Consider the following 25,187-nt stretch of genomic DNA (forward strand, 5'->3'; position numbering starts at 1 on the left):
TGTGGAATTGCATTGTATATGAAGTAATATAATAATGTTTTCTAATTGTTAAATTAGGATTTCATTGTTAATTATAAATATCATTAAATTCAGTTTTATTCTCAAAACCACTCAATAAATTAATTAATGGATAAGCAAATAAATACAAATTGGGTAATGTCACATAGGGAAGCTGTGATGTTTTTTCAGCGAATATCTTTAAGCATACATTGGCATTTATTATATCTGAACGTAATAGGCAATTAACTACTGCCCAGGAAAACAGGTATCTTAAGATAATCTTTAAATATCTCTCCCAAAAGTTTATCTCTAAAATCATTCCCAGTTGCCACTTAATCACAAAACTCAGAAGGTAGCAAAGCCCAATGTCGAATGTGGTTTTCAATTTTATATTCCCTATTATTGCAATAACCTTATTTAAGTTTTAATCATTACGCTGATTGCATTGCTGCATAAGGTCAAGAAGCACTTGTAGAATCAGAAACCCCAAAGTGGTTATGGACTGGCTATTCAGGGTTTTTCTTCACTTGCTTAAGCTCCGCCCCATCTGAAACGTCTTCTCTGCTAGGAGCTCACTAGGAGAAAATGACCAGTGCAAAGCTCAGACCTTATCCACCAGAAACCTTGCATAGGACACCTCACCTTTTCAGCACCTCCTGCCGTAACTGGACGAAAGTGCTGAAGGGACAGCTCCCAGTGATTTAGGTCTCAGCAAGCGCTCCCAGAAAGACAGCACCCATCCCCTCTCTGCTACAAACAGCCATTCACAAAATCGGAGAAGGAAACCACAGCCATCGCTGATTCCTTGGAAATTTAGTTAGACTGATGTTGAAACACCCCCCCTTTCCTAGTGTATAATTATTTGTGGGTGGAGAGCTACCAGGGAGGGCAACAGAAGAGGCCACAGAGGGGAGAAAAAAAAAGTAGACGCGGATTTTGTCCTGACTTCTAAAAATTCATCCTCTCCCTCTCCCATTTTCCTAATCTGAGAATCATGGAGCTCGAGGCAAAGAAATGATTCTGAAAATGGAGATGGGACTCTCAAACCTAGAAATGATCAGGGTGATTTATTAGTTAAATATTCCTCGTCCAGGAACCCCGCACAATTCAGAGGTAACAGCGCCTGCGTTTTCTCCATGATAACATAGACAAACAGTTGTCTCCAAAGATTGAAAAACAACAACAACCTGGTTTCGGAGGGTGTTCTTGCTGTCCTCTAAGCTACAGAAGAAGGTGGGCTGGAAAGCGCTCCCATCCTGAGAAAGTGCGAAAGACTCTCTAAACCCAGTCCCAATTTCCTACCTGCCAGAACTCTTTCCTACCATCCGTCACCATTCGTGACTCTGCAAGACACGGGGACTTAGACATATGTGTGGGAGTGTGTGTGTGAGGGAGAGAGGCGAGACGAGTGCTCTCTCCACACGTGTAACCCTGCATCTCCCTGTTTCAGAGCTTGAGTTCATTCATATGCAGGCAGCGGTTTCATATCTGATCAAAGGTAGAATACTTGCACGGAACAGTTGTATTTTTAATGGGCTCACCTTAAAATCGGGTGTTCGTGAATTGCAAGTGTGAAAAGACTCTAAGTGCAGTTCGTGTGTCTCTCACCCTTTCTACCCTTCCCTCCCCCATGGCCGCTCCCCGCAAGAAGGGAAAGCTTGCAGCAGATTGTAGAAGGATTTGAGCCTGCAGCTAGAGAGAAGGGGATTAGGGCCAGAGTGGTGCAAGTTAAATTGTGCTGCATATAAAAAATGGGCGGATTGGTCTCCAGATCCAGAGGCTGGTACCACCTTCCTTTCTAAAATAAAATCTCTCTGGCATGAAGTCACCGCCTATTTCACATCCGGTTTGCCCTGGGACGTATTACTACTGTCTTGGTAAAGAGAAATCTTTTGTTGTATAGCTGCAGATTGGATATTGGGAAGCAAATTTGGGTGTGAAATATTCAGCAGAGGAGCACGCAGAGTCCATGATGGCTCAGACCGAGTGAGTGAGAGGCTGAGCGAGGACGCCCCTCGGATCCGGCGCGCCCGGACTCGCAGACTCGCGCCGGCTCCAGTCTCTCCACGATTTTCTCTCCCAGACTTTTCCCCGGTCTTGAGAGATCCTGTGTCCAGAGGGGGCCCGAGGTAAGTGCCACTTTGGACCACGATACACAGACAGAGCTTGGAACGTGGCTCTTCCTAGCTAGAGAGACAGGAATGTTATAGTTGCGGAGGGGGGGGGGTGGTGGTTGGAGATGGGGGTAGAGAGAGACAGAGAGAGAGAGAAGAGGGAGAGCGATCGAGCGAGCGACGGAGCGAGCAGGACAGGAGCCTGATCCCACAGCAGGTAGAAACAACGAAATGCTTTTCTTTCAGGGTGAAACCGCAGCAACATAATAGCATTATTTTCCCGCTGTCTTTCTTCTTTTCTTCCCCGCTTTCTTAGGCGTATTTGACTGTATTCCGCAGGGTGGGTGGTGGCATGTTGTTTTGGTCTATTTTTTTTTTTTTTTTTTTTTCCTGCAAGGGGGAGCTGGGGTGAGTTGGGGAGGGGCGTTGGGGGCCGTCATCTAAAGTTAAGACACTGAGACAGAAAACCTGTCTCGCTGTTCTATCCTAGGGAAGGCACTCTCTGGTCCTGGCTGCAAAATCTCTTTTCTCCTTTCCAGTGGCCGCCGGTGAAATGCCCTCTGGTGTAGGGGGTCTCTCTCATTCAGAACATGAAAACTCAACTTATTCTTTGATATGGGTGGCATGGGATGGCGATGTTTGGAGTGTGTGTCTGGGGCGGGGGGTGGGGGGGGTGAAAGTAGAAAGTGATAAGACTGCAGCTTAGCCTTTCTTTTAAACTATTATGTTTGTATTTGCAAGAAACTTTCTTACTCAACAACTCAAGTGCCATGATAGGTTTGTTTTTCTCTTTTAAAAATGTCAGAGGAGGGCAAAAGCTATGGTGCCTTGTCTCAGGGTTTTGCTGTGTTTTGTTTACCCCTTCGGATATTCAGTATTTTTAAAAAGATCGCCAAAAATTAATAGGACTAAGAAGTTGTTTTTCCCTCATAACAAATGTTAAATATTAGTAAGAGGGTAAATTAAAATTTTGCAATTAACATGTAGTATTTTAACATATTTATCCAAGATTTCTTGTCATAGTCAACTTATCTGTTTCAAAACCAGTCACTAAATTACTAAATTGAGTAAAAGCTATGATGAGGCTCACAATTCTTATCTCTAGACCATTTTGCTCTAAACATACTATGTTTCATTGCTTACATGCCTGTTTGTAATGGTTTTTAGTGATTTAAATGATTCCCGAGAGTGTAGAAAGCATTTTATAGATGTATTTAAAAGCATACCGTGTTAAACTATAGAGTGTTTAATGAAAAAAAAAAAAAAGCTTTAAAAGCCTTGCAATCTATTAATCACTTACCCTACTAAGGAGTATAGATTAAATACTTTTAACATTTCTCATATTATGATTGTAATTAATTACAGCACATTAAAATGTTACCATATCTGCTCCTTATCCAGGTAGTGCCCTGAATTTTGAAAACGGACTCAACACACAGACTATATACAATTTTATTTCCCTAAGCTTTCTGAACTCCTCCAGTTCTCCAACATTCCACTACCAAGTCTAAATTCAACAATCAGATGGTGATTGATTGCACTTTACCTAAGAGGTAGAAAAGAATCCCTTATTCATGCAAAGCAAAGCACTCAAGCTTCCATCTGTTTGAGATGAAACATTTTCTAGCAGCAACCTGGCAGAATTTGAGAGGGCTTGAAAGATATGTGTGGGCATGTTTGTGTGGATTTGTGTGTGTGTGTGGTTCGTATGTGAGAGAGATCAGCACACGGCTTGACTATAAAGTGTGTCCTTTAGCCTCACAGAAACATTAGGAAGCATATTTAGCAGAGCAGTCACAGGCACAGAATACAAGCACGACTCCGGCATTCAACAGTGTGTTTCCTATGGTTTTAAATAGAGATAAATACAGTTGCTTCTGAAGTCAAGGTACCTGCAGAATTCAAAGAGGAATTCAGCCATCACAACACGTTAACCTATCCCATCCTATCCCTAAATAAATTCTTCCTGTTAGAGACACCAGCTTAAAAATTTTAATGTGCAGTTCACTGTGGAAACTCAAATCATAAAGGTTCAAATTTTCATATGATAAATATCAAGAAGAGAATAAACTAAACTATATTCTAAATATAAAACCTAAACAACTCACAGTTTTTATGTTGAGCAATGCTGTCACCTGAAAGCGTTTCAACTTGTATTCTTTTACAGGAGAATAAGGACACTGATATATTTCTGAATGGAGAAATGGAAGGGAGAGTGGAGAATGGATGGTCCAGGTTTCCATTGCTTCCAATGAGGTGTCATATCCCAGTGAGGTCATTTCCTGACTTCAAAGCATTCATCTAAACTGCCTCAGTCAGCCCCAGTTGTTATAACCTGATGTTTCCTGCTAGAGACATTGATCTCTACTTATTCTACTTTTCAGCTGCTCCAGCCCGCGATGAGGAAAAGTCCAGGTCTGTCTGAGTATCTTTGGGCCTGGATCCTCCTTCTGAGCACACTGACTGGAAGAAGGTGGGGACATTTTTTTTAAAATCTGCATGAAAATTTCTGTAACTTTTCATTTATTTTATCAGGGGGAAGAAAATTGTCCTCAGATGCATTTATGACTAAGGGAATTCAGAAAACTTAACTGCAATAATTTCCAGCTAAGAATAAAGAGGAACAGTATGAAAAAAATAATCATTGTATTTGCATGTTAGTTAGAATACACCTAACAAGCCATTGTTAAGACACTTATTAATTCAATATTTAAGTCTTACATTGAACTTTTCACTGTTCAGCTGGAACTGAACAAAACATGTGATTTCCTAATTCATAAAAAAAGTTACCCAATTAGTGGTTGCATACCGTGTAAGCTGATTATGCAGCAAGAAAATTTCTAGCCAGTTGCAAAGATCGCAGAGTAATTTTTGTATATATAGAAGTGGAAAGTTTTAAATAATATCTGCAATTTGAAAATCATGTCTCTATAAATGCATGTGCTTATCATGTTTCGAAATCGTTAACTATATAACCAGTAAAGGTGGACTACATGAGACAAATATTTAAGAACTTTGGTAACATCGAATTTCCCCATTTAAATGTATCTACTATGAAAACAAATTTTGGAAAACAATTACTAATTGTTTATTAAGCTTAACCATAGTCAAAATTTTTTAAAGAACTCAATCAAGCTTGGGAAATTAATATAGTAGAAACTATTTAAATGACTGAGTATTTCAGATTTTTCTTTATCTGATTTTGTATTTTTTGTGTAGCCTATTCCTGTGGCCCATAAGAAAGTCAGACATAAAATAAAAACATGAGTTTCTTCAAAATGCAATGGCAAGTGAACTCTAAAGAGTTAAAATAGGGACATGTAATAGTCTAGAAAGACACGTGAATTTAGAAAGATTTATTTTAATTCAGAAGTTGTCTGTTGTTGTTTTCTTGTTATTGTGTATGATAAACACTGACAGACATGCATTATCAAATACCCTTAATGTGAGAAGTTAAATGTCTTTACTGCTTTTGAAAAATTATATGAAGTGTTACTATTGCAATGACCTGTAGATGGAGTTAGTGCACAGTGTTTTATTATATAGTGGTTCATATGGAATCAAAATCAGGTACTGAAACTGGCATTGCTCTTCAAAATATATATTCAGTTTAGGAAACACTAAATTGTCAGGAGCGTTTAATACCAAATGGATAACTATCTAATTCCCAGGGTTTTTCTCTTGCAATTACAACTTGACATAGTAAGTTAGAAGTAAAGATGGAGAATCACTTAAAAATTACATAAAAGAAAGATTTCCACTTCAGTTGGGAAAGCAGAGGTTTTGGGGAAAAGGCAGTGGTCTCTGGGCATTTGTATTCCAATGCAAACAATTGGTGAAAACATTTGTAAGATAAAACCAGAAAGAAAAGCATTTTCTGAATTTTACATAAGCTGTAAAAACTTACAGGGTTTAGATAAAGGTAATAAACACTCCATGTTCTAAGGATTGTTTTAAAAATTTTATTTTACTTCGTCATGTTACCCCATCTCATGTTTTCCTTCTTTTTATTGTATTGCTTCTTCCTGAGAGTTCCCGATCAGGCCCTCCTCATAACTTAGGGTGTTCTAACATTTCTTTTCCATTTTTATCAAGATGACCTTCCAGTATCCTTGAAAGATGCATGCATGACAATTGATTTTGTGACAATGAGGTTTTTTTAAATAAATAATTGCATTCATAAAACTATTGTTACCTTACTGCTGTCATCTGCCAATGAGACATATTGGAAGACACTTAGCTTGTTGGAAATTTGATTTAAAAACCAGCAAGATGCTTAATTTTGCCAAAAGAGAGTAAGCCCTCAATCTGCATGGCATGAATATTGAAATTAGGGGAATGAAAATTGGTTTCATAGAGACATATTACATATATCCAATATTATGGATAGCCTTTAGTTCTAATAACTTTATCAAATTAAAACTTCATCAGAAAAATAGCCATTGCATTTTGCCGATAGAAAATTAATTACCTGCAAAGCAGTGTTTGTTTTTGAAATGATGTTTTGATCATATTTCTTGCTGATGTCAAGTAAGTGAATTCTGGTTTCAAATGTTACTATTTTTCTTATATTTATCAATAACATCAGCACACAGAAGTTCAGCCCAAAGCATATTAAGTAGAAAGTGTGGAAGAGATAGATTTGTGGCAGTTTCTTAGTTTACATCCTGTATTCATTTTTCTTTTGTATTCAAGGTCAGAACTATGATTGAAATATATCAGTAAATGTGATCCATCCTAAGATAGAAAACACTTCTCTCAAAGGATTTTGGAGTTGTCATGCTAATCATCACATCAAATATGATTCAAGGAGCATAGATAGCAATGTGATTGATGTAGGAAATACACGATTTTTGAACTGAGATCACTATGTGGTTGAAACGCAAAGACTAATAATGGTAAGGGATACAAACTACATCTTCAACTAGTAACATTTAAATATAGATAATTATTCCAATATAGAAGAAGGGAAATAAAGTTTCAGACTAAAATTTGAAGAAAGCTAGATTCTAGGTCAAGTTTTGCTCACAAATAGATGTGCCTTCTTAAACAAAACCCTAAAACTGTACTACAGCTTAGTAAACCATAAATTAAGATTATTGAACTTGATCTTTCTAAAGGTTCTTTTTACATCTTAGACTAGAAAAAATATTAATTAACTGTGTGAAGAGACAAATTTTAGTAATTGGGTCATGAATCTTAAGAGGAATGGAAATTTGCACACTGATGTAAAAATAGAATTATCTAAGAAATAAGTTTTATCTATGTTTCTCATCTAAATTTCTTACAAGAACATCAAAAAAGAAAAAAAAAAAACAACACCCTGCCAAAACACAGATCTGTAAGAGGTGGATGAAAGAAGGGATATTGGTAGGTAAAAACTTAGGCTTTTGCTACATGTTAAATTTAAAAAAAAAACACACACACAATGATTTTGGTAACTTTTTTTTAATTTGGAAAGAAGTTTTCCAGATTTTTAAAAAATGTGCATTAGCATTCTTACTTGTTCAGAGAAGACATGCATTACAACATAATATACATGTTGAGAATTCAAAAAGTAAACAGACAGAAGTCATTTCTTATAATTTTCCATTCACATTTAATGAATAAAAACTTAAAATAGCTTATAAACCATGAAGACAAATATAACTAAATGCCCAGTGTTTAAAAATAACATTCTTTTTTTACCTTGTGAAAAATAATTTTCAAGTTAAAATTCAGTAGAAAGCAAGGTAGAAAAACTGAGACAGGTTTCATTTGGAAAGAGGTTTTAGTAGAAATGTATAATTTAGCTATTGCTTCTCTTTATGGTTTTTCAGCTATGGACAGCAGTCATTACAAGATGAACTTAAAGACAATACCACTGTCTTCACCAGGATTTTGGACAGACTCCTAGATGGTTATGACAATCGCCTGAGACCAGGATTGGGAGGTAGGTTGCATTTGTTGTATTTTTGTTTTAGAGAATAGCATGAAATCTTTACCATTACAGCCTTACTTTACCTCTAATAGTCAAATAATAAGGATAGTAACATGTGATTTAATGACAAATCTATTTTTAATCGATCACTCAATGTTAATTCAAGTTACTATGTAGTTTCATATCCATATGTAGTAAAAGGCAGACACAAACTTCTCATAATGACACGAAGGAGATGCTACATTTACGTGATAAGCACAGTACTTTCTGTGTAATGATTTTATTATGTAGGTAAAAACTGGGATAATATTCTCTCTTCCAGCACAAAGACTGCAGCTATCTCACCTGGTACTGCTATATGTCTGCATTGAATTCCAACAGGGGTATCTTTGATTCTATTGGTTCAAACATTTATTTTGGAATATTACATATTGATCCACTATTATGTGTTAAATTGCCACCACCTCTAGGATAATAGGGGAAGGAGATAGATGGTAGTGTTGTAGTTTAACTGTGCATTTGAACTTATACCCTAATTTTCTGCAGTACAATTTTATTTTTCTTGGTTTATCCATTACTCGGTTATATTGATACATTTCTGCTTAGGAAGAACACAACACTTAATAACACAATATGTATAACAATAAGAGTAAATAGTTACATGAATGGCACACATTTGAATAACACTTGAATAAGATAATCAAAGTGTCTTATTTGTTAAACAAAGACTAATGAAGCCAAATCAAAATATTGATCTCAGAGTAAAACAAGTGAAGCAAGGAAATAAATTATCTTTCAGCGTCACACAGAAAACCAAGGTTAAAATCCATGATTCTCAACTATAGCTGACACTGAACTTTCCTAAAGCATTTGTAGAAACAATTTAATAGCAATATTTAAATAGTAATTAAATGGCAATATTAAGAAGGCCACCTCTTCTTCATCTAGACAGCACAGATAAGCAAAGAATAAAAAGCTTACAAATTCAAGCAATGATTTTACAACTAAATGGTTGCATGGATTTACAGCCACTTTTTAAGAAATATTTTTCATAGTGTAATGACATGAATGTGCATTATGGGTCTATTTTGAAGCTGCCAAATGTCATTAGTGTCTCAGAAGTTTAAGGGGAACTGCCTTGTGAAAGACACAGACCAAATATATGTCAAATGTCTTACCAGGTGTCCTTTCTAATCAATTTCAAACATTCATTTTAGGACATACTATACAAATTTCCTCAGGTTTAGACTTCAGCAAGTATTCATTTAAGTTTTTAGAAAGAAATTATTTAAGTCTAAATAAAGTCATTACAAAATGGGGAGCCTAATTGTATATATGATATGTCAAAATATTGCTTGTGTACCTTTAAACATCTCAATTGGTTTCACAAATTTTTTTTGATTTATAAAATTTGCAATAAATTCCAAAACTAGCTAGATGAAGAACATACAAAAAGAAGAAATAGCCAGGCTAGTGTTATAAATTTTACGTAGAAAGACTTTTGAAAATATTGATTGGAAGGATCTTATCACTTTACTGAATCTCCTTCCTGCCTTATGATATAATTACCTAAAAAATCATCAGATTTTACAACATATTTTAACACTTTCTCTTCATTCTAGTTTAGAAAATTCTATTTAATATTTTGACATGTAAATATGAATATTATCTGACAGATTTGTGCATAGTCTTCAATTTATTAAATAATTTTACATACAAACTTTTAAAATACTACCCATGTGGATATATTATTGTTCAGAGAACAAGTAACAAGCTGTGAGTGTTCATTTCCAACTAATTGTATATAATAACTCTTTAATAAATGTACACATTAACCCTTTCATCAAATATCGTTTTAGCAGAAATCACTTTAACTAATTTTTATATGCACTCCTAGACCCTGGAGAGCCATAGACCCTGAAAAGATATAGATTAGTCTAAGAGTATATTGAAAAGCTAATTTTCAATACTGGTGATTTGTTTATAAGAATAACTATGTTAATTCATACTGCCACATTGCTATTTTTGTAGAATCTACTTTTATCATCTATTTAATCCCAGAAAATAACAAAAATATAGATATGTATTTAAAGAGCAGAAATAGTAGTTTTCCAAGTATAGACATGCCATCTTCCTTTTAGTGAAATGAACTTAATATGCTATAATAATCTCAGGACTTGAGAAAATTAACAGTGGATGTGCTTTAAGCTTTAGTAAGATTATTTTTTCTGATATTTCTGATTTCTGGTAACAATAAGTTTTGAGATTATGATATAAATTAAAGCAAACAAAAAAGTAGCTCTGATATTTTATCTATTTTTATTCTAAACATCCTGTTGGAATGTGGTACACTTAAATGTGATGAATTTGAGATTTATGAAAAGACTTTGACTGACTGAACTTATTTTTTTATATTCTTTTTTGGATTTTTTTTAATCCTTAAGGAATAACATGGCATATGTTTGTTACATATATCTACAGAATCATCAATATTTTAAAGTGCATTTAGAGAAGGTATCTGAAATTGGAGAACTATAGTTTAAAATGCTAAGTATAGTTTTAAGATATCTTGAGAAATATAACCAGCTGTAGACTTAGAGAAACATGATAATACCATGAATGCTGGCTGCTATTAAGTTGACATTATTGTGTATTTTTTAAATTTTTACATATTCAATGTATTTAATTTCATTCCTTTACCATAAATTTTTGCTACTTTCAGTATGATGTGCATTCCAGTAGATCTTTATTGCAAAACAGGCCCTCTCCTTTTATTTATTTTTTTACAGGAGCCATTTGCCTTCAGATGAAAAGACTATGTAAAGGAAATATGTGAGATTATCATTACCTTATAAGAGAGTAAAAGATTTAGTAATTTTATGATCATAGCTAAGATAATTTCCTCTTGCAAGATAAAGGTGCCACTGGCTTCTTTCTTATGACAAAAGTCTTGTTTTATATAAGTAACAACATTATGCAAAAGGCAGGGATTTTGCTTCTGAATGTCGTCAGAAAATAGAAAAATGTGATAAGCTAAGACTTGAGACTAATACAAGAAACTCTTCTTTTGCAAATTCATCATGACCTGTTTTTTTGGAAACACACACCGCATCAGAAGGTGTAGCACTGCTCTTAGTAGATATATACCTTGGGTTCAATAACTAGAAATGCAAACTATAACTTGGTTAATCTAGATGACTGGAAACAGTTTGCAAATATTGTAAAACTATTTTAAAAAGCTGCCTTTTCAGGGATAAGATTAATCATGAGAAACTGCAAATAAAAAGATGACTAATAAAGAGAAATCTCTAGGAAGGTATTTTTAAAGGTAGAAGAGCTACAGAAGATTAGAATATGTGGAATTCTAAAAATTTAATATAGTCTATTTGGGATGTAAAGAGAAAAATAAGTTAGCTATGTTCATAATTTATGTACAATGTCAGTGAAGAAACATTTAAATACACGAGTTAAAATAATCAGTATCCAGAAAATACAAATAAAAATTATTAGTAATTGCTAAATTAATTCTTGTCTATAATCTCTTTGGTGGTAAGATGTTGGGGGGTTGCTTCTTTCTTGCAACTAGAAGCTGAATAATGTTTTTGAAAGCACTCTTACCTAAAGCATGGTCAGTGTAGAATAATAAAATAAGGGAAAAAGGAAAAAAGTCAGAAAAATGGGAAAAGAAGAAAGAAAAAGTTAAAAAAAGTAAAGGAAAGCAAAAGAGGATAGAAAATAAAGAGAGAACAGAGAGGAGTGAGAGGAATTGAGAAAGCGAAAGACAGCAACAGAGAGGAAATGATAAAAGAGAGGAATTGATCTCATGAGCCTGGGAAGACTCAAGTGTCCTTTGATCAATTTATATGGCTCTTTTAGTTTTAAATCAAGATGAAACCGAAATTTTTCTAGGAAATTCATTTTCCCAAGTTTTTTCCTTTTTGCCTGTATTACAATAAATGAAGGAATCCTGGATGTTCTCCAGCTTCCTAAAAAATTAAATACTGCTCCTGCTGAACTGCACCCATCTGCATGAAATTTCAGTTACTTCCATATTGGCTTCCCCTTCACTTTGGTTGTGGGACAAAAATAATCCACAAACAGAGATATGAAGCTGAATTTTGAAGGAAGATAATCAGGCTTTTATGGATATTTAATCCTCTTCAAGTGATATGTTTCTCCCCCCTTTTGCCCCACCATATATACAGGCTACACTTTATTTATGATTAGCCAAAATCCCAGGTGAGCCCCACTGATGTACATACAGTTTATCACCAAGAGGCCATGCAACCAAGCTAAGGGTTTCTCCTTCTCCTGTGCACATACTCATTTTCACCCATCTAACTTACAAAAGACATTTTATTCTATGAACACATTCACTTCACTTCTTGGAAAACAAATTAGGGCAGATATTTCTTTAACGAGAACACAAACATGATATAGCTGAAAAAATGAGGTCTTAAATGAAAGAATTTCAAAAGAAAGAACTTCTCACCCTCTCTCTCCCTAACTACCATTAGGTAGTTCCTGGAAATATTGTTATTATGATCTACATCAGTCTTAAACTTAACATCCATGTGTGATATCATGGATGATAAATGCCTTTCAAAGGTTTTGTCATCAAACCACATAGGTAAAGACAGCAAAGGAAACAGAGATGGATGTGTATTCCTAAAACGACAAACCCTGAGAGAAGAGTGGAGAGGTAGATGATAGAGAAGTAAAATTGTAGCTAGAGAACAGACTATCTTTATTCCTGCTATACTTTTAACAGAAATTTAGTTAACATATTCTTTTTTTTCTGTAAGTGTTGTAGGTTTGGATTTTTTGGTTTTGGGGGTTTTGTTTTGTTTTCATTTTTAGATTTTCTTTGACAGTATCAAGTAACAAAGCATTTGTAACTGGAGCTATGTCTGAATGTATTTAAACACCAACATATTATTTAAAAAATCATTTATACCTCAAAGCAGACTTTTTTTTATTATCGTATTTTTTCTAATCTTGAATTTTGTATGCCAATAGAAAACCTTTAAGACTAACCTTTAACCCAATTATTTCAAGAGATCTCAGCTTTAAGATGTAAGAAATCCCAACTCCTAACGCAAGGCAACTGGGTGGGAAATTCCCTACAGTTGGCAAGATGTTTTTGGCTTCTTAGGGAATTGGCTTGGGTCTTGGGTTCCATTTCTTTACATAAAAATAAGAAAAAGTGGCAAACTAAGAGTGCTCTAAAAAGAACAAATTATTTTTTGTGCCACTTTATAAAGCTTAGAAGACCCAAGGATAAGGAAAGCAGCATAGTTTAATTCTTTTAAAATTCAACTTCAATCTATCTCGAGATAAGATATCTGACATTCATGTGATCTTTTATATTTTTAATATGCCATGTAACACTGAGATTAGAGAGAATCATTTTGTTCATATTCAACTAATGTTAAAATACCTATTTTGAATTTATATTAAAAAATTCAAAAAAGGGACAAAGTAATTTCTGTCACAATATGATAGCATTAGATAGAATAAAAAGTTTAAATTACTGACAATTTCCAAAAAAAAAAAAAAAAATTAAAAGAAGATTAGGTTTATCCAATCCCTTGCTGTTGTATTTACTTTACCAGAGAATAGCCTTTAGTATTATGTTTTGAAATTCTACTCTGGAATCCTTCCTTTTGAATTTGCTGTCATTTTCTCTGTTGCTTTTAATGCAAGGTGTGGAGCAGATGCTCAGACTTTGGCAAAATGCAATCCATTTCCACAGAAATACTATATCTTAACAGTTCATAATTCAGCTAAATTTCAGAGAAAATGTAGTTACCAAAATCCCAAGAGGAATTGTTAAAATGTATAGAGAATACCTTTTAACATTTACTGGCTGAGATCTACTATTAGCTCATGGAGCCAGCTTGTCTATTGAATCTAACCTAAATACCTGAAATAATGTTCTAGCATGTTTAGAAAACTTCATACTCTCATCTTTTCTGTTGTATGTAAACCATCTACCTGATCAGTGCCAATATTTTCCTGAGATAAAATGAAACCACTGCAATATTTGTCTTTCTGTGCCTGCCTTATTTCACTTAGCACAATCACTTTCAGTTGCACCCATGTTACAAGTTCTCACTTATTTGTGAGATCTAAAATGAAAGCAATTAAACTCATGGAGACAGAGAGTAAAAAGATGGTTATCAGACCCTGTAGGGTAATGTGGGGAGGGAGGCGGGGATGGTTAATGGGTACAAAAAATAAGAAGAATGAGTAAGACCTAGTATTTAATAGCACAACACGGTAACTATGGTCAATAATAACATAACTGGACATTTTAAAATAACTAAAAGAGTATAATTAGATTGTTTTAACACAAAGAATAAATGCTTGAGGGGATGGATGTAATTATTCTGCATCATGCCTATATCAAAACATCTCATGTACCACGTAAATATATACACCCACTATGTATCCACAAATATGAAAAATGAAAACATTTTTAAAAAGTCAACCACTGCAACTATGTCCAAATTATAAAGGGCACAGTATTAGTAAACAACCATGGTTTATTTTTGTAGTGTAGCTACTCTTGACCCTTTTTATAGTTTCCATTTCCCATGTTGATTCCAGTGCCAACATGGGATTTTTAAAACCGTTGTCTATAGATCATTGCTTTTTTTTCTGGCAGAATCAGAATTATAAATTTAAAAAATAATGTAGTGTTACTGAGATGAGAATCTTGTTTGCTATATGTCACCTATGGCCATTTTTGGAAAACTTAAGAGAAAGCAAGTCCCTAAGAAATGGCATGTCTGTAAGATTGTTAATAGTATTATTCTAGTATAACTAAAATGCTACTCTGAGAGTGGGAAATAGGATGACTGACAGTTATCGCAGTTTGTACAATTTTGATCAAGACTTATACGATTACACAATGCATGCTTGTGTCCAAACATCTCATGTACTCCACAAATGCATGCACCTATTATGTACTCAAAAAAATTAAAAATTATAAAAATTTAAAAAAGACTTCTACTGGCCAGAAGAAACCCATTTCTCCAACAGCAAAATGCACATTCTCTAAAGGTTAGCTCTCTCTCAATACAAACTGTTCATATTAAAGTAAAAGGAGAGAATTTATCAGTGGAAATAAGATAAATAGGTCCTGCAACAGTATTGACCTTTCTTCCTAGGAAATGTTTGTATCATCTGAGTTCTTGGAATCCCAAAACACCAAAAAATCAAGGATTGGTCAAACACCTTGAAATCTGAGTCTACTCCCATATCCAGATTCAGTAGCTGAAAACAGCCAAAGTTAAGTAGCTCTACATAACCACCAGGGGAAAAGTTTTCAGTTTTTCTGAGGTGTGAATTGAATGGAGATGAAGGACGGGGTACAAAAATGGTACTCAAATCATGCAGGTCAGCAAGGAGCTGGAATATTGCCTTATCCAGGAGTATACATTGATGTTTATGTAGGAGCCCAGGATATTTTCAATTTCCAAACAGGACCATTTTAAAGTAGGGTTTTGAGATACATGTTATTATAATGACTAATGTCAGTCCATTTAGTCTCCACGTAGTGCCTACCTCTGTGAATCAACAGACACAAAACAGTTTAAGTAAGGTAATAGGCCTCCTTCATCAGTATGAACCCATAGAACTGGGTCTAGTGAATATTACTGAGCTCCTCAGTAGATAGCATTTCCAGGAAAAATATGGCCAATGCCATATTAAATAAACGGTTGTGATAGTATTACTAATAAAATACTACCTACAATTCTTCATTATTCATTTCCTCCTCCATTTTTTTTATTACAGTCACTTTTACAATTCACTATTCACACAGCATCAGCTATCTTCTTAGATGCAAGTAACATCATTTCATTTCTTTACCCAAAGGCTTCCTACTGCATTAAAATAAAGGTCAACTGCCAGCTGAAATGCACAGGGCTGTTCAGATATGGTCCCATTTACCTCTAGATTGTCATCTTGTACCAAGATCATCAGCATCACCAGGCTCCAGATATACTGGACTTTCTGTTTCTTAAACATAACACATTTATTTTCACCTCAGATCCTTTGCATGCTTCTTTTTTTTTTTCCCCCTCTCTTTAATGTATTTCCCTGGATTTGGATGTTACTAAGTTTTTCCCATCTTTAAAGTCTCAGTTCAAGTTTTATCTCTTCCAAACACATTTTTTTCAGAGCATTTATAATCAGAATTTAATTAGCAGAATGTGTGTATACGTGTTTGTGCATAATTATATAGGCACTTACATCTCTATCTATCTCCTATTCTATCTAAAATATGTTTTTCCTAAAATCAGTGTGAGTTTTGCTACAGAGGAACAGAAGCATTTTCACTTTTACTCATCGTTGTATTACTGTCACCTAGAATAGTGCCTAAGTGGCACATAGAAAATATTTAATATTTATTGACTAAATTAATGTACCCAACAGATGCCTCTCAACGTATTTTTGGCACCACAATGTTATTTGAACTTCACTCCAATGCTATGTAGTCATTTGAGCAGGTATTATTTCTTCATTCAGAATGTAAGAATAGAGACTCAGAGAGATTACAGGATTGTACCTAAAATCACACAGCTTGTTCTCGAGAAAAATCAGAGTTTAAATCTGAGTGTTCAGATGCTTAATCTAATGTGCTTACTGCTTATTTTACTACTCTGGTTTTCTCATTTTTGCCTCCAGTACTAATCTCATATTTTTGAATTACTGATTCAAAATGTGTGTTATTTCAAAACTTAGCAGGATATCAACATTGTAGAAAATTCCCAGGAAAAAACAGTTTAACTGCTGTATGGGAGTTAGAGAATGTAATATAGTATTTATATATATGTTTATACATGGATAGTGTGTATATACATATGTATAAACACAAATGTATGTGTCTTACACATTGAAGGGTGTGCTTGTTTAAAGACTGAATTTAATAGATTTATCACCAAATTCTTCACTTATGTTGATGTGTTATTTTGAGATATCTCTAACTGCAGTGACAACCACCATCATCAGGATTCTTTTTTAATAACTTCATTCAATGATTTTCCCTAAAAAACTTGCACAGGTATATACATTTATCCTTAAAGAATATTTTGGGTTGGGTGCAGAGGTTTATGTCTGTAATCCCAGCACCCTTGGAATCTGAGCCTGGAGGGTAATTTGAGCCCAGGAGTTCAAGACAAGCCTGGGCAACATAAGGAGACTTGTCTCTATTTTTAAAAAGTAGCTGGGCATGGTGATGAGTGCCTTTAGTCCCAGCTACTCAGGAAGATGAGGTGAAAGGATTACTTGAGCCCAGGAGGTTGAGGCTGCAGTGAGCCAGAAGTCACTGCACTACAGCCCAGGAACAGAATGAGATCCTCTTTCAAAAACCAGAATGTTTTGGCTTTCTTTTTTACATATGACATGGAAGAACTATTGTGAATAAAATCTTCTTAAAACTCTTTGATTAATTATCTCTTTGAACATTTCTTCCAACTATGTTATTTTAATTGATTTTCATTTTCAGACAATTTCCTAGTTATATTGATAGCTCACTCATATTTAGCTTTGACTAGGTGTATAATAATTTTAGATAGACTTTCTTAGAAGTTTCTGATTTGTGTTGTATGCTTTTAGAATATAATTGAAGCATAAAAAATGTGTTGACTTTTCTTCATGTGATCTGCAGAAAGTCCTTAGGTACTTTCCAGTTATTTCTAATAGCATTTTAGAATATGGTGCTTAGTCAATAAATTCTGGTATTAGAGTACATGATTTAGATTCTAATGTTCCTCAAATAATAAATAATTATACTCTGTGGTATCTCATTGGGAAGAGGGGTTAAGATGATTAAATTTTTTCAGCACTTGGAGAAAAAGAAGGTTCCTGAAGAATTCCCCTAGATCTCAGTCAACACACACACACACACACACACGCACATGCACACACACACACATACACACACACATTTTCCATTTGAGTCTGGTCATGGGGCTAAAGAGGTCATAATTTCAACCCACCTTTTCTTGGACACAGAAAAAGAGTTAACTATGTCTCTGTTTTTAATTTGGCTGAACTTGATTCACAACACGGCCCTATCTTAAGCCTTTGTACTTGGGATTATAAACCTTCTATCCTGAAGAAGAATGACTTCATAAACCACTTGGAGAATTCCTGGTGAACTATCATGAAATATACAGTTTTAGTTTAGGAAAACTATCCTTTGTTATTGAAAATATACTGGACTAAGTGAGGATGTGGTTTGAGGAAAATCATGAAGTATATATTTGAATAGAAAGTGGATGTGTTAGGCCATTCTTGAATTGCTATGGAGAAATAACTGAGACTGGGGTAATTTATTAAAAAAAACAGATTTTACTGGCTCACAATTCTGCAGGCTGTACAAACACGGCACTGCATCTGCTTGGCTTTTGATGAGAGCTTCCGAAAGTTCCAATCATGGCAGAAGGTGAAAGGGGAACAGATGTATCACATAGCAAAAGCTGGAGTAAGAGAGAGAGGCGGGGCGGGGGGCGGGTTGTGGCGGGTGGGGGGTGGTGCATTGAAGGGATGCCACACACTTTAAGATGACCAGATCTCATATGAACTCAGAGAGAGAGAGCTCACTTATCACCAAGAAGATGGCCAAAGCCATTCATGGGGATCCACCCCCAAAATCCAAACACCTTTCACCATTCCCCACCTTCAAAATTTGGGATTACAGGTCAGCATGAGATTTGAGTGGGACACATATCCAAACCATATCTCAGTGGAGTTATGTGAATGGTGGCATTCCGGGAATTTCCCTTGTTTTCATATCTTTCTGAGTTTTCTAAACTTATATTTTGAAGGTTTTTTTTTTTCCCGAGAACATAATGTATTATATTGTTATATAGCCTCAAGCACATCCTAAAGCTTTTGTGATATCTTAGAGCAGATGTCTCAGATAATTTGGGGAGACAGGGTAAACAAGGTTGACCACATTTATTTAAGACATGATTTCTCAGAGACATTAGGATGTTAATGTTTTCAACAGCGTTAGATAATTAGCAGAGTTTTCCAGCCACATAAACTTTTTTTTCCACTGGACACTTGCTAAAAGCTGATGACAAATCAAATTAAAGAGAATTTCTTGAGCGTGTGGCAAAGGAGATATAGTAGAGGGGGAAATGGATGAAAAGTGGTTGTTCCCCTTTTCAAATTATTCTATTGCCCCAAGTTCTAGTTAGTATGCAGAATATCATTACTCCCTGCTTCTTTCTCTTCTTATGTCTTCACTCCCCTCTTCCATTTAGTAGTTGGTCACTGCAACCTCCCACAGGCAAATTTCAGTATTGAGGTATCCTTGAGGTGTATATAATAATATAATAATATAATACATTATGTTGCTAGAAAAAAAAACCTTCAAAATATAAGTTTAGAAAAATAAGAAAGACATGAAAACAAGGAAAATTCCCTGGAATGCCACAAATCTTGCAACATAAAGCCTAGGGATTGAGAGTATGCTTGAAGGAGAAAAATAATAAATAGAGAGCAAAAATCGGGAACTCCTGAAGGATACATGTAAGGTTAGTGTTCATGGTGAGGTCTTTCAAGAGACTCATGTTGGGACACCCAGTCAGGGCACTTGTCTAGTGATGTTGGAATGGTGAGTATTGGGAAGTCTCAGAGGCAAGTGTCTAGTAGAAAATAAGATAAAATAACTGAAGATGATGAACTGGTATGGTAAATAAGTTTAGGAGAAATGATAAAATATTAAAGAAATAAACTCTCAACGTGGTTTTAGTCATATATGTGAATTTATTTCTATTTTTGCCTTATCTTTAAATGGCACAGTAACAATTATACATGGCTATATATGGATGTAAATTGAACTATGTCTTGTACTGTATTTTATTGGCACAATAATCTTTATAAACACACTTTTAAGCCTTTTAATTAGTCTATTCTTCAGCATGGTAATCTACTAGCAATCTTAAAATAACAGAGAGAAAAGCCCATATATTTGCCAAATGCTCAGCTTTCTCCTTCAGGGCTTTTTATCATGCTAAATAATACAGTTTGGTGGCTCCTAACACCCTTTGTAAATCTATTTTGTAAAGCTAGGGACTTTGTGGAATTACCTTAAAGTGTAGATATTATGCTTTTCCCATACTTAGGAATTATGTAATAGTGATAAAGGATTCCCGGAGAGCTGACCTTGGCTGCTGAGTACCTGCAAGTGTGCAGACAAGGATTGACAGATATTCCCTAAATGAATGTGCATCTCAAAAATAAAAGTAATTATATATTACTAAAAATTAACATTTTGATTCCATATATTACTAAGTTTCATAAAATATTCATTGCAATTCTTAAACTTTGTTATATAAGCAGAACCAAAGTTAAACCTTGGAAACAAAGAGAAGTTGAGTCAACAAATTAGAAAAAAAAAGTATAACAGGAATATCTGACCATATCAAGATTTAGTTATAAAGATAATTTAGATTTTGATTCTCTCAATCACCCAGCCTGGAAAACACCTAATTGCAAGAAATTTATCTATGAATAATAAGAAATAAAATTAATACAATAAGGTACACAAATAATTTAGGGTGAAAATATGCTCAAGGGTCTGTCATCTTGTCTTTTGTGCTTTCTTCATGATAATAAAGGCGCATTTTATTATAGCAAAGAAAATCCAACTGATGGTACCTTTATTTGATTCAGAAAGGGAAATACTGAAAAAAAAAAAGCAGAGAAAAATGTGAGCTCATTTACTATGATAAATTCTTGCTTTTGTGAACATATAGCATAAATTTTGTTTATTATTGTTTTTGTTTGAAAGGCAGTCCTGACTTCTAATAAAAAATGAGCTCTTGATGGAGTCTTAAGAAATAACAGATGTTTTAACTAAGAAAAATAAATAATCTAGTAAAAATATATGTGGAAAGAATGTGTGTAATAGAGAAGGACATATACCAGAGAAATGGTGCTAGGACAAATGAGAATGGGGGCATCAGAAGAGGAGTATGGCTGAGGCAGCTGAAACAGCACTGACAATTGTGCCTCTCATGCTACACAAAGTTGCTGCAGTGTGCTAAAGCTACAGTTGGAAGTGCTTTCTAAAACCACAACTCTTTATTTTCGTTGTCATAAGCTATGTTCTCATTTTGAACTTTTAAAAGGGTAAATTGCAGATAATTTCTATATCAAGAGGCTCATTTAAGCATTTTGAAGCCAATTATTATTTTTTTTTTTGCAGAAAACATTGTATTGGTTATTGAAGGGAACATTCCTGATTCCAAATTATTTTTTTAACTGAGTTATACATTACATGTAGTGTATAACATGACCTTCTTGAGATGAATTTATACTGAAAGTCTTAACTCTTCACAAGTAAATGCTAAGGGAAAAAGGCCAGCTCCTGATTTCTAAAGGAAATTATCATTTTATAAATTCAAAGGAATAATTTATAAAAGGTGAATCACCTTTTTAGAGATACCAATACGCTGATAAATGAACTGCTTAAGATACTGGACTGCATTTTTTAGAGCTAAAGGTGAAAATTATAAACTCATATTTTTCATTCTCACCCCTCAACAAATTGTTTTCTTTTCTGAAAGCATTGTTATCCTATCTCTTGGGGAATGGCAGTATTTCTCTGGAAAATGACTATGTTGTCACAGCACTATAATAAATATGCTTTATTGGTTGATATATGTGCCATTAGAGGACAATACAATAAAATCACATGGAATATGAAACAGAATCTATTAAGTGAACTTTTTCTGTGCCATCATATGTTCTTCTCATCCTGAAAATTGAAGATACTTACATAAGTTGTCATATTTTTCCCAGGGAGTAATTTGGATAACTCAGTTATGAGTTAGTGCAAGAAAGCAAACATTTATAAAACATACTCTTGAGTCCTTAAAGAGTTAATAAGGCTTGCTAAACTACACTATATACTCCCTAAGAATAGCTTAAATACCAGGAGGATCTGTCTTGCCATGTAAAAATATTTAAGTTTAAGCCGTACAAATATGCTAATGTGTTTTCATTACAATGTGAAGCAGTTTAGTATTATTTAGGCAAGTATGTCCATTCTTGAAGAATTCATTAGGCAGCAGCTGAGTTTTCCATAAAGTCTGCCTCTCAAAGTGGCATATTTGGGCTTCATTCTCCATAGAAAATATTAAGTGTGAATTTTTATGTGTAAGCAGTAAATTATCAGGACTACACAGTGGACCAATTTTAGAAATAGCTAATCAAAGCCAATAAATTTCCAATTTGGGTGTGTGTATGTGGTGGTGAGATCTAATAAGGACTGTTAGAGACACTTACTTGCCCAATTTCCTGCTTCATCAGAGCGTGTAACTGAAGTGAAGACTGATATCTTCGTTACCAGTTTCGGACCCGTTTCAGACCATGATATGGTAAGTGGACACTGTATCTTTGGTTTTCTTGGAGAATTTTTAAAATGTAATTTGTCAAAGAAAAATATAAATTAAGTTTATAGGAGGCAACCTGAAAAGTCTTGGCTATACCTTTGTGTCTTTCTGTATGTAATGTATAATATGTAATATAATATTTATACAATAGAAAAATATTTATTTGCTTCCCAGATCAGACCTATTTCCATGGTTTTCAACCAGTACAGACATGGTTTTTTTTTTTTTAGTATCTGAAATGATTGCTTTGCCTCGGTTAATATCCTGCAAGCCATATAGTATGAGTTACCTTTCATTTTAGTTAGTAGGCCATGTTGATTCAAGGATGCTAGTTTTCAGGTAACCAGAACTGTTATAGAATGGCTGTAAACATTATGATTTCTAAATTATTTTTGGCTATTAAAAAGAAATGAGTGTAAAAGTTGGCCAGAATTAGACAAAAATAGTTAAAATACCACTAGGAAACACTCTGCTTCACTGCAAAAAGCATTCATTAAATTATTGCCAACAATGGAAATATAATGAATCTATACCTGCTCTTTTTCCAATCCAAACAAATTAACATGAATTTCTCTTCTATCTAATGGGAGTTAATAGAGCTCTACAGAAATTATATAATATTCCTGAACTAATAACAGCCAAGATTCTATATAAGCAAAACATCATAAAGTAGCCATGAAGACATACCATTATAAATATTTCAAAGATGTATTAATTGAAAACTATTTTTGAAATGCCTTATGTTAGCACCAGCTTACTGTAAAAGTATTTTGATTTCAAAATGACTCAGAGAGATTTAGAATAAAACTTAAAATATGAATGGCAGAGTAAAACCTCTGACAAGTTCTGATGAAAAAAAAAACCTGCTTGGCTATATTTAATCTGGTGTTTGTGCAATTGGATTTGTTCAAGGCCTTTTTTTGTCATTTGACCCCTGTTTACATTCTGTAGAATTAATATTCTGTGAAGTGAACATTGGGAAATTCTGGCCCAGAGGATAATTAGATATTTTCGATTTTAAGACAAGAATTGAAATATATCAAATGGACAAAGAAAAATAGGTTGAGTATATGAGAGGTAACAGAGTGGTAACTAAGAATGCAGATTTCAAAACCAGATTGCCTGAGTTTATAATTCCAGCTACTTCACACAGAAGGGTATATCCTTGGGGAAGTTACTTAATATCTCTCTGGATCAGTTTCTTCATGTATAAAGTGTGATTAATAATACCATTCAACAAATTTTAGCCATTACTAATATGCAAGAAATATATAAAAGTCAATCATGCTTGTGAATTTATGCATCTGACAATTCATTTGGTAATTATATTCAGTCTGTAGACCACTTTATTGAAATATCATGTGATGCAATGTATTTTACAAAATTGACCACTCTCTGAGGACCCATTGTGATTCTCCCATGTTGGAACTCAGTCTTCCACACTATTCTCTCATGGTACTTTCATAATTAAGGACATTTATTAGGTCCCAGTCATGTTTAAGGTCAAATACAAACTCTTCTGCCTATATTCCATACAATCCATAAATTATTTTGCCACTCTTTGTCACTCGTTTCCAATATTATTTGTTTTAGTTCTGCTTTCTGTGAGGCAGTACAGTGTCGGGGCTAGCAGAGCTGGCTCGGGGATTCAAACTGGCTGAATTCAAATCTTACCATCAGCAGCAGCATGACCTTGAACAAATTGCTTAAGCTTATATTATTATAGTTGCCTATTCCTGCAACATTTTTATACATTTTAAATGAGATGTGTAAATAAGGTGTCTATCGATAGTGCTCAATAAATAATAGCTATTATTATTGTTTCCTCTGAGCTCCTTATTGTGCCATGCAGACCTAATAGAAATTTCTTCTTCTCTCTACCCATCTAAATCCTATACTTCCTCAGAGGCCCAAATCAAGATCCAAATGCTTGATGAAACTATTTTTATTAGCCCAATAACAAATTGACTTTTCATTTTGTATTCTAATCACATGTGTTGACTATAAAATACATTTTAGCTTTTGGCCACATATACAGTACTGCTTTGTAAAGTTATTTCTCTTATTTATAAATAAATATCTTATTTTCTTAAATTGTTGCCAAAAATGTAAAGACATATGTTTCACATCTCTGACAGTATTAGTTCATTGTTACTTTAGAGTAAGTTTTAAATAGGCATTTTCTTGATGATAGGTTTAGGAGTTAATAATATTTTTAAAAAATGAATTATTGTGGAACCTAATAAATTATATGCTCTTTCCTATCTGAGTTCTGAAACTATGAGATATAAGACAATAGAGTAGGAGGCATGGGGAATGAAAATATCATATGTATTACTAATAATTACGATATTGTAGAATGTAACTTATATATCTGTAGACAAATAGGTTTGCCGAGAGTAGGCATAAGAATAAACCAGAATAACCCACCCAGTCATAGGCAGCGTTGGCTTTCCTTTCCTGGGGTGTAGATTATGCTTGTAAAACTTCCAGCATGGAAGAGCACAGCAGGCTTTTTCACTCTTAAAGGCAGCCAGCATCCAAATGGAAGAGACAAGAGAAAAGGACAAAATAGGTAAAATTGATTTCTTTTTCCAGATTCACCTATCAAATTCCCCTTTTCCTTTCTTTTCCCCAGTAGAAGAGTGTGAAGGAATAGGGAGCATGCAGAAGTTTTACACTAGCAAAGCTCTTTTCTCATTGATGAAAGCATCAGAGAGGGCATGAACA

The 25,187-nt window shown here is 34.2% G+C and overlaps 1 protein-coding gene across 3 annotated transcripts in view; it reads left to right on the top strand.

Moving 5' to 3' along the window:
• Window positions 1-1,442: 1,442 nt before the first annotated feature.
• Window positions 1,443-25,187, top strand: part of GABRA1 (gamma-aminobutyric acid type A receptor subunit alpha1) — a 57,324-nt gene continuing 33,579 nt past the window's right edge. The window contains exons 1-5 of one of the 3 annotated variants that reach the window (XM_064376508.1): window positions 1,443-1,498; window positions 1,904-2,129; window positions 4,499-4,587; window positions 7,934-8,046; window positions 22,375-22,442. In XM_064376508.1, the coding sequence (XP_064232578.1) occupies window positions 4,514-4,587; window positions 7,934-8,046; window positions 22,375-22,442 (255 nt within the window). In that variant the 5' untranslated portion in view covers window positions 1,443-1,498; window positions 1,904-2,129; window positions 4,499-4,513. Of the gene's footprint in view, window positions 1,499-1,682; window positions 2,130-2,226; window positions 2,332-4,498; window positions 4,588-7,933; window positions 8,047-22,374; window positions 22,443-25,187 lie in introns of those variants that run through there. The other 2 variants (XM_021672213.2, XM_064376507.1) reach the window with 2 other exon arrangements.

The sequence above is a fragment of the Aotus nancymaae genome, unplaced genomic scaffold, assembly GCF_030222135.1.
Source record: "Aotus nancymaae isolate 86718 unplaced genomic scaffold, 86718_ANA_hifiasm-v0.15.2.pri h1tg000015l_0, whole genome shotgun sequence".
In the NCBI taxonomy this organism is placed as follows: Eukaryota; Metazoa; Chordata; class Mammalia; order Primates; family Aotidae; genus Aotus; species Aotus nancymaae.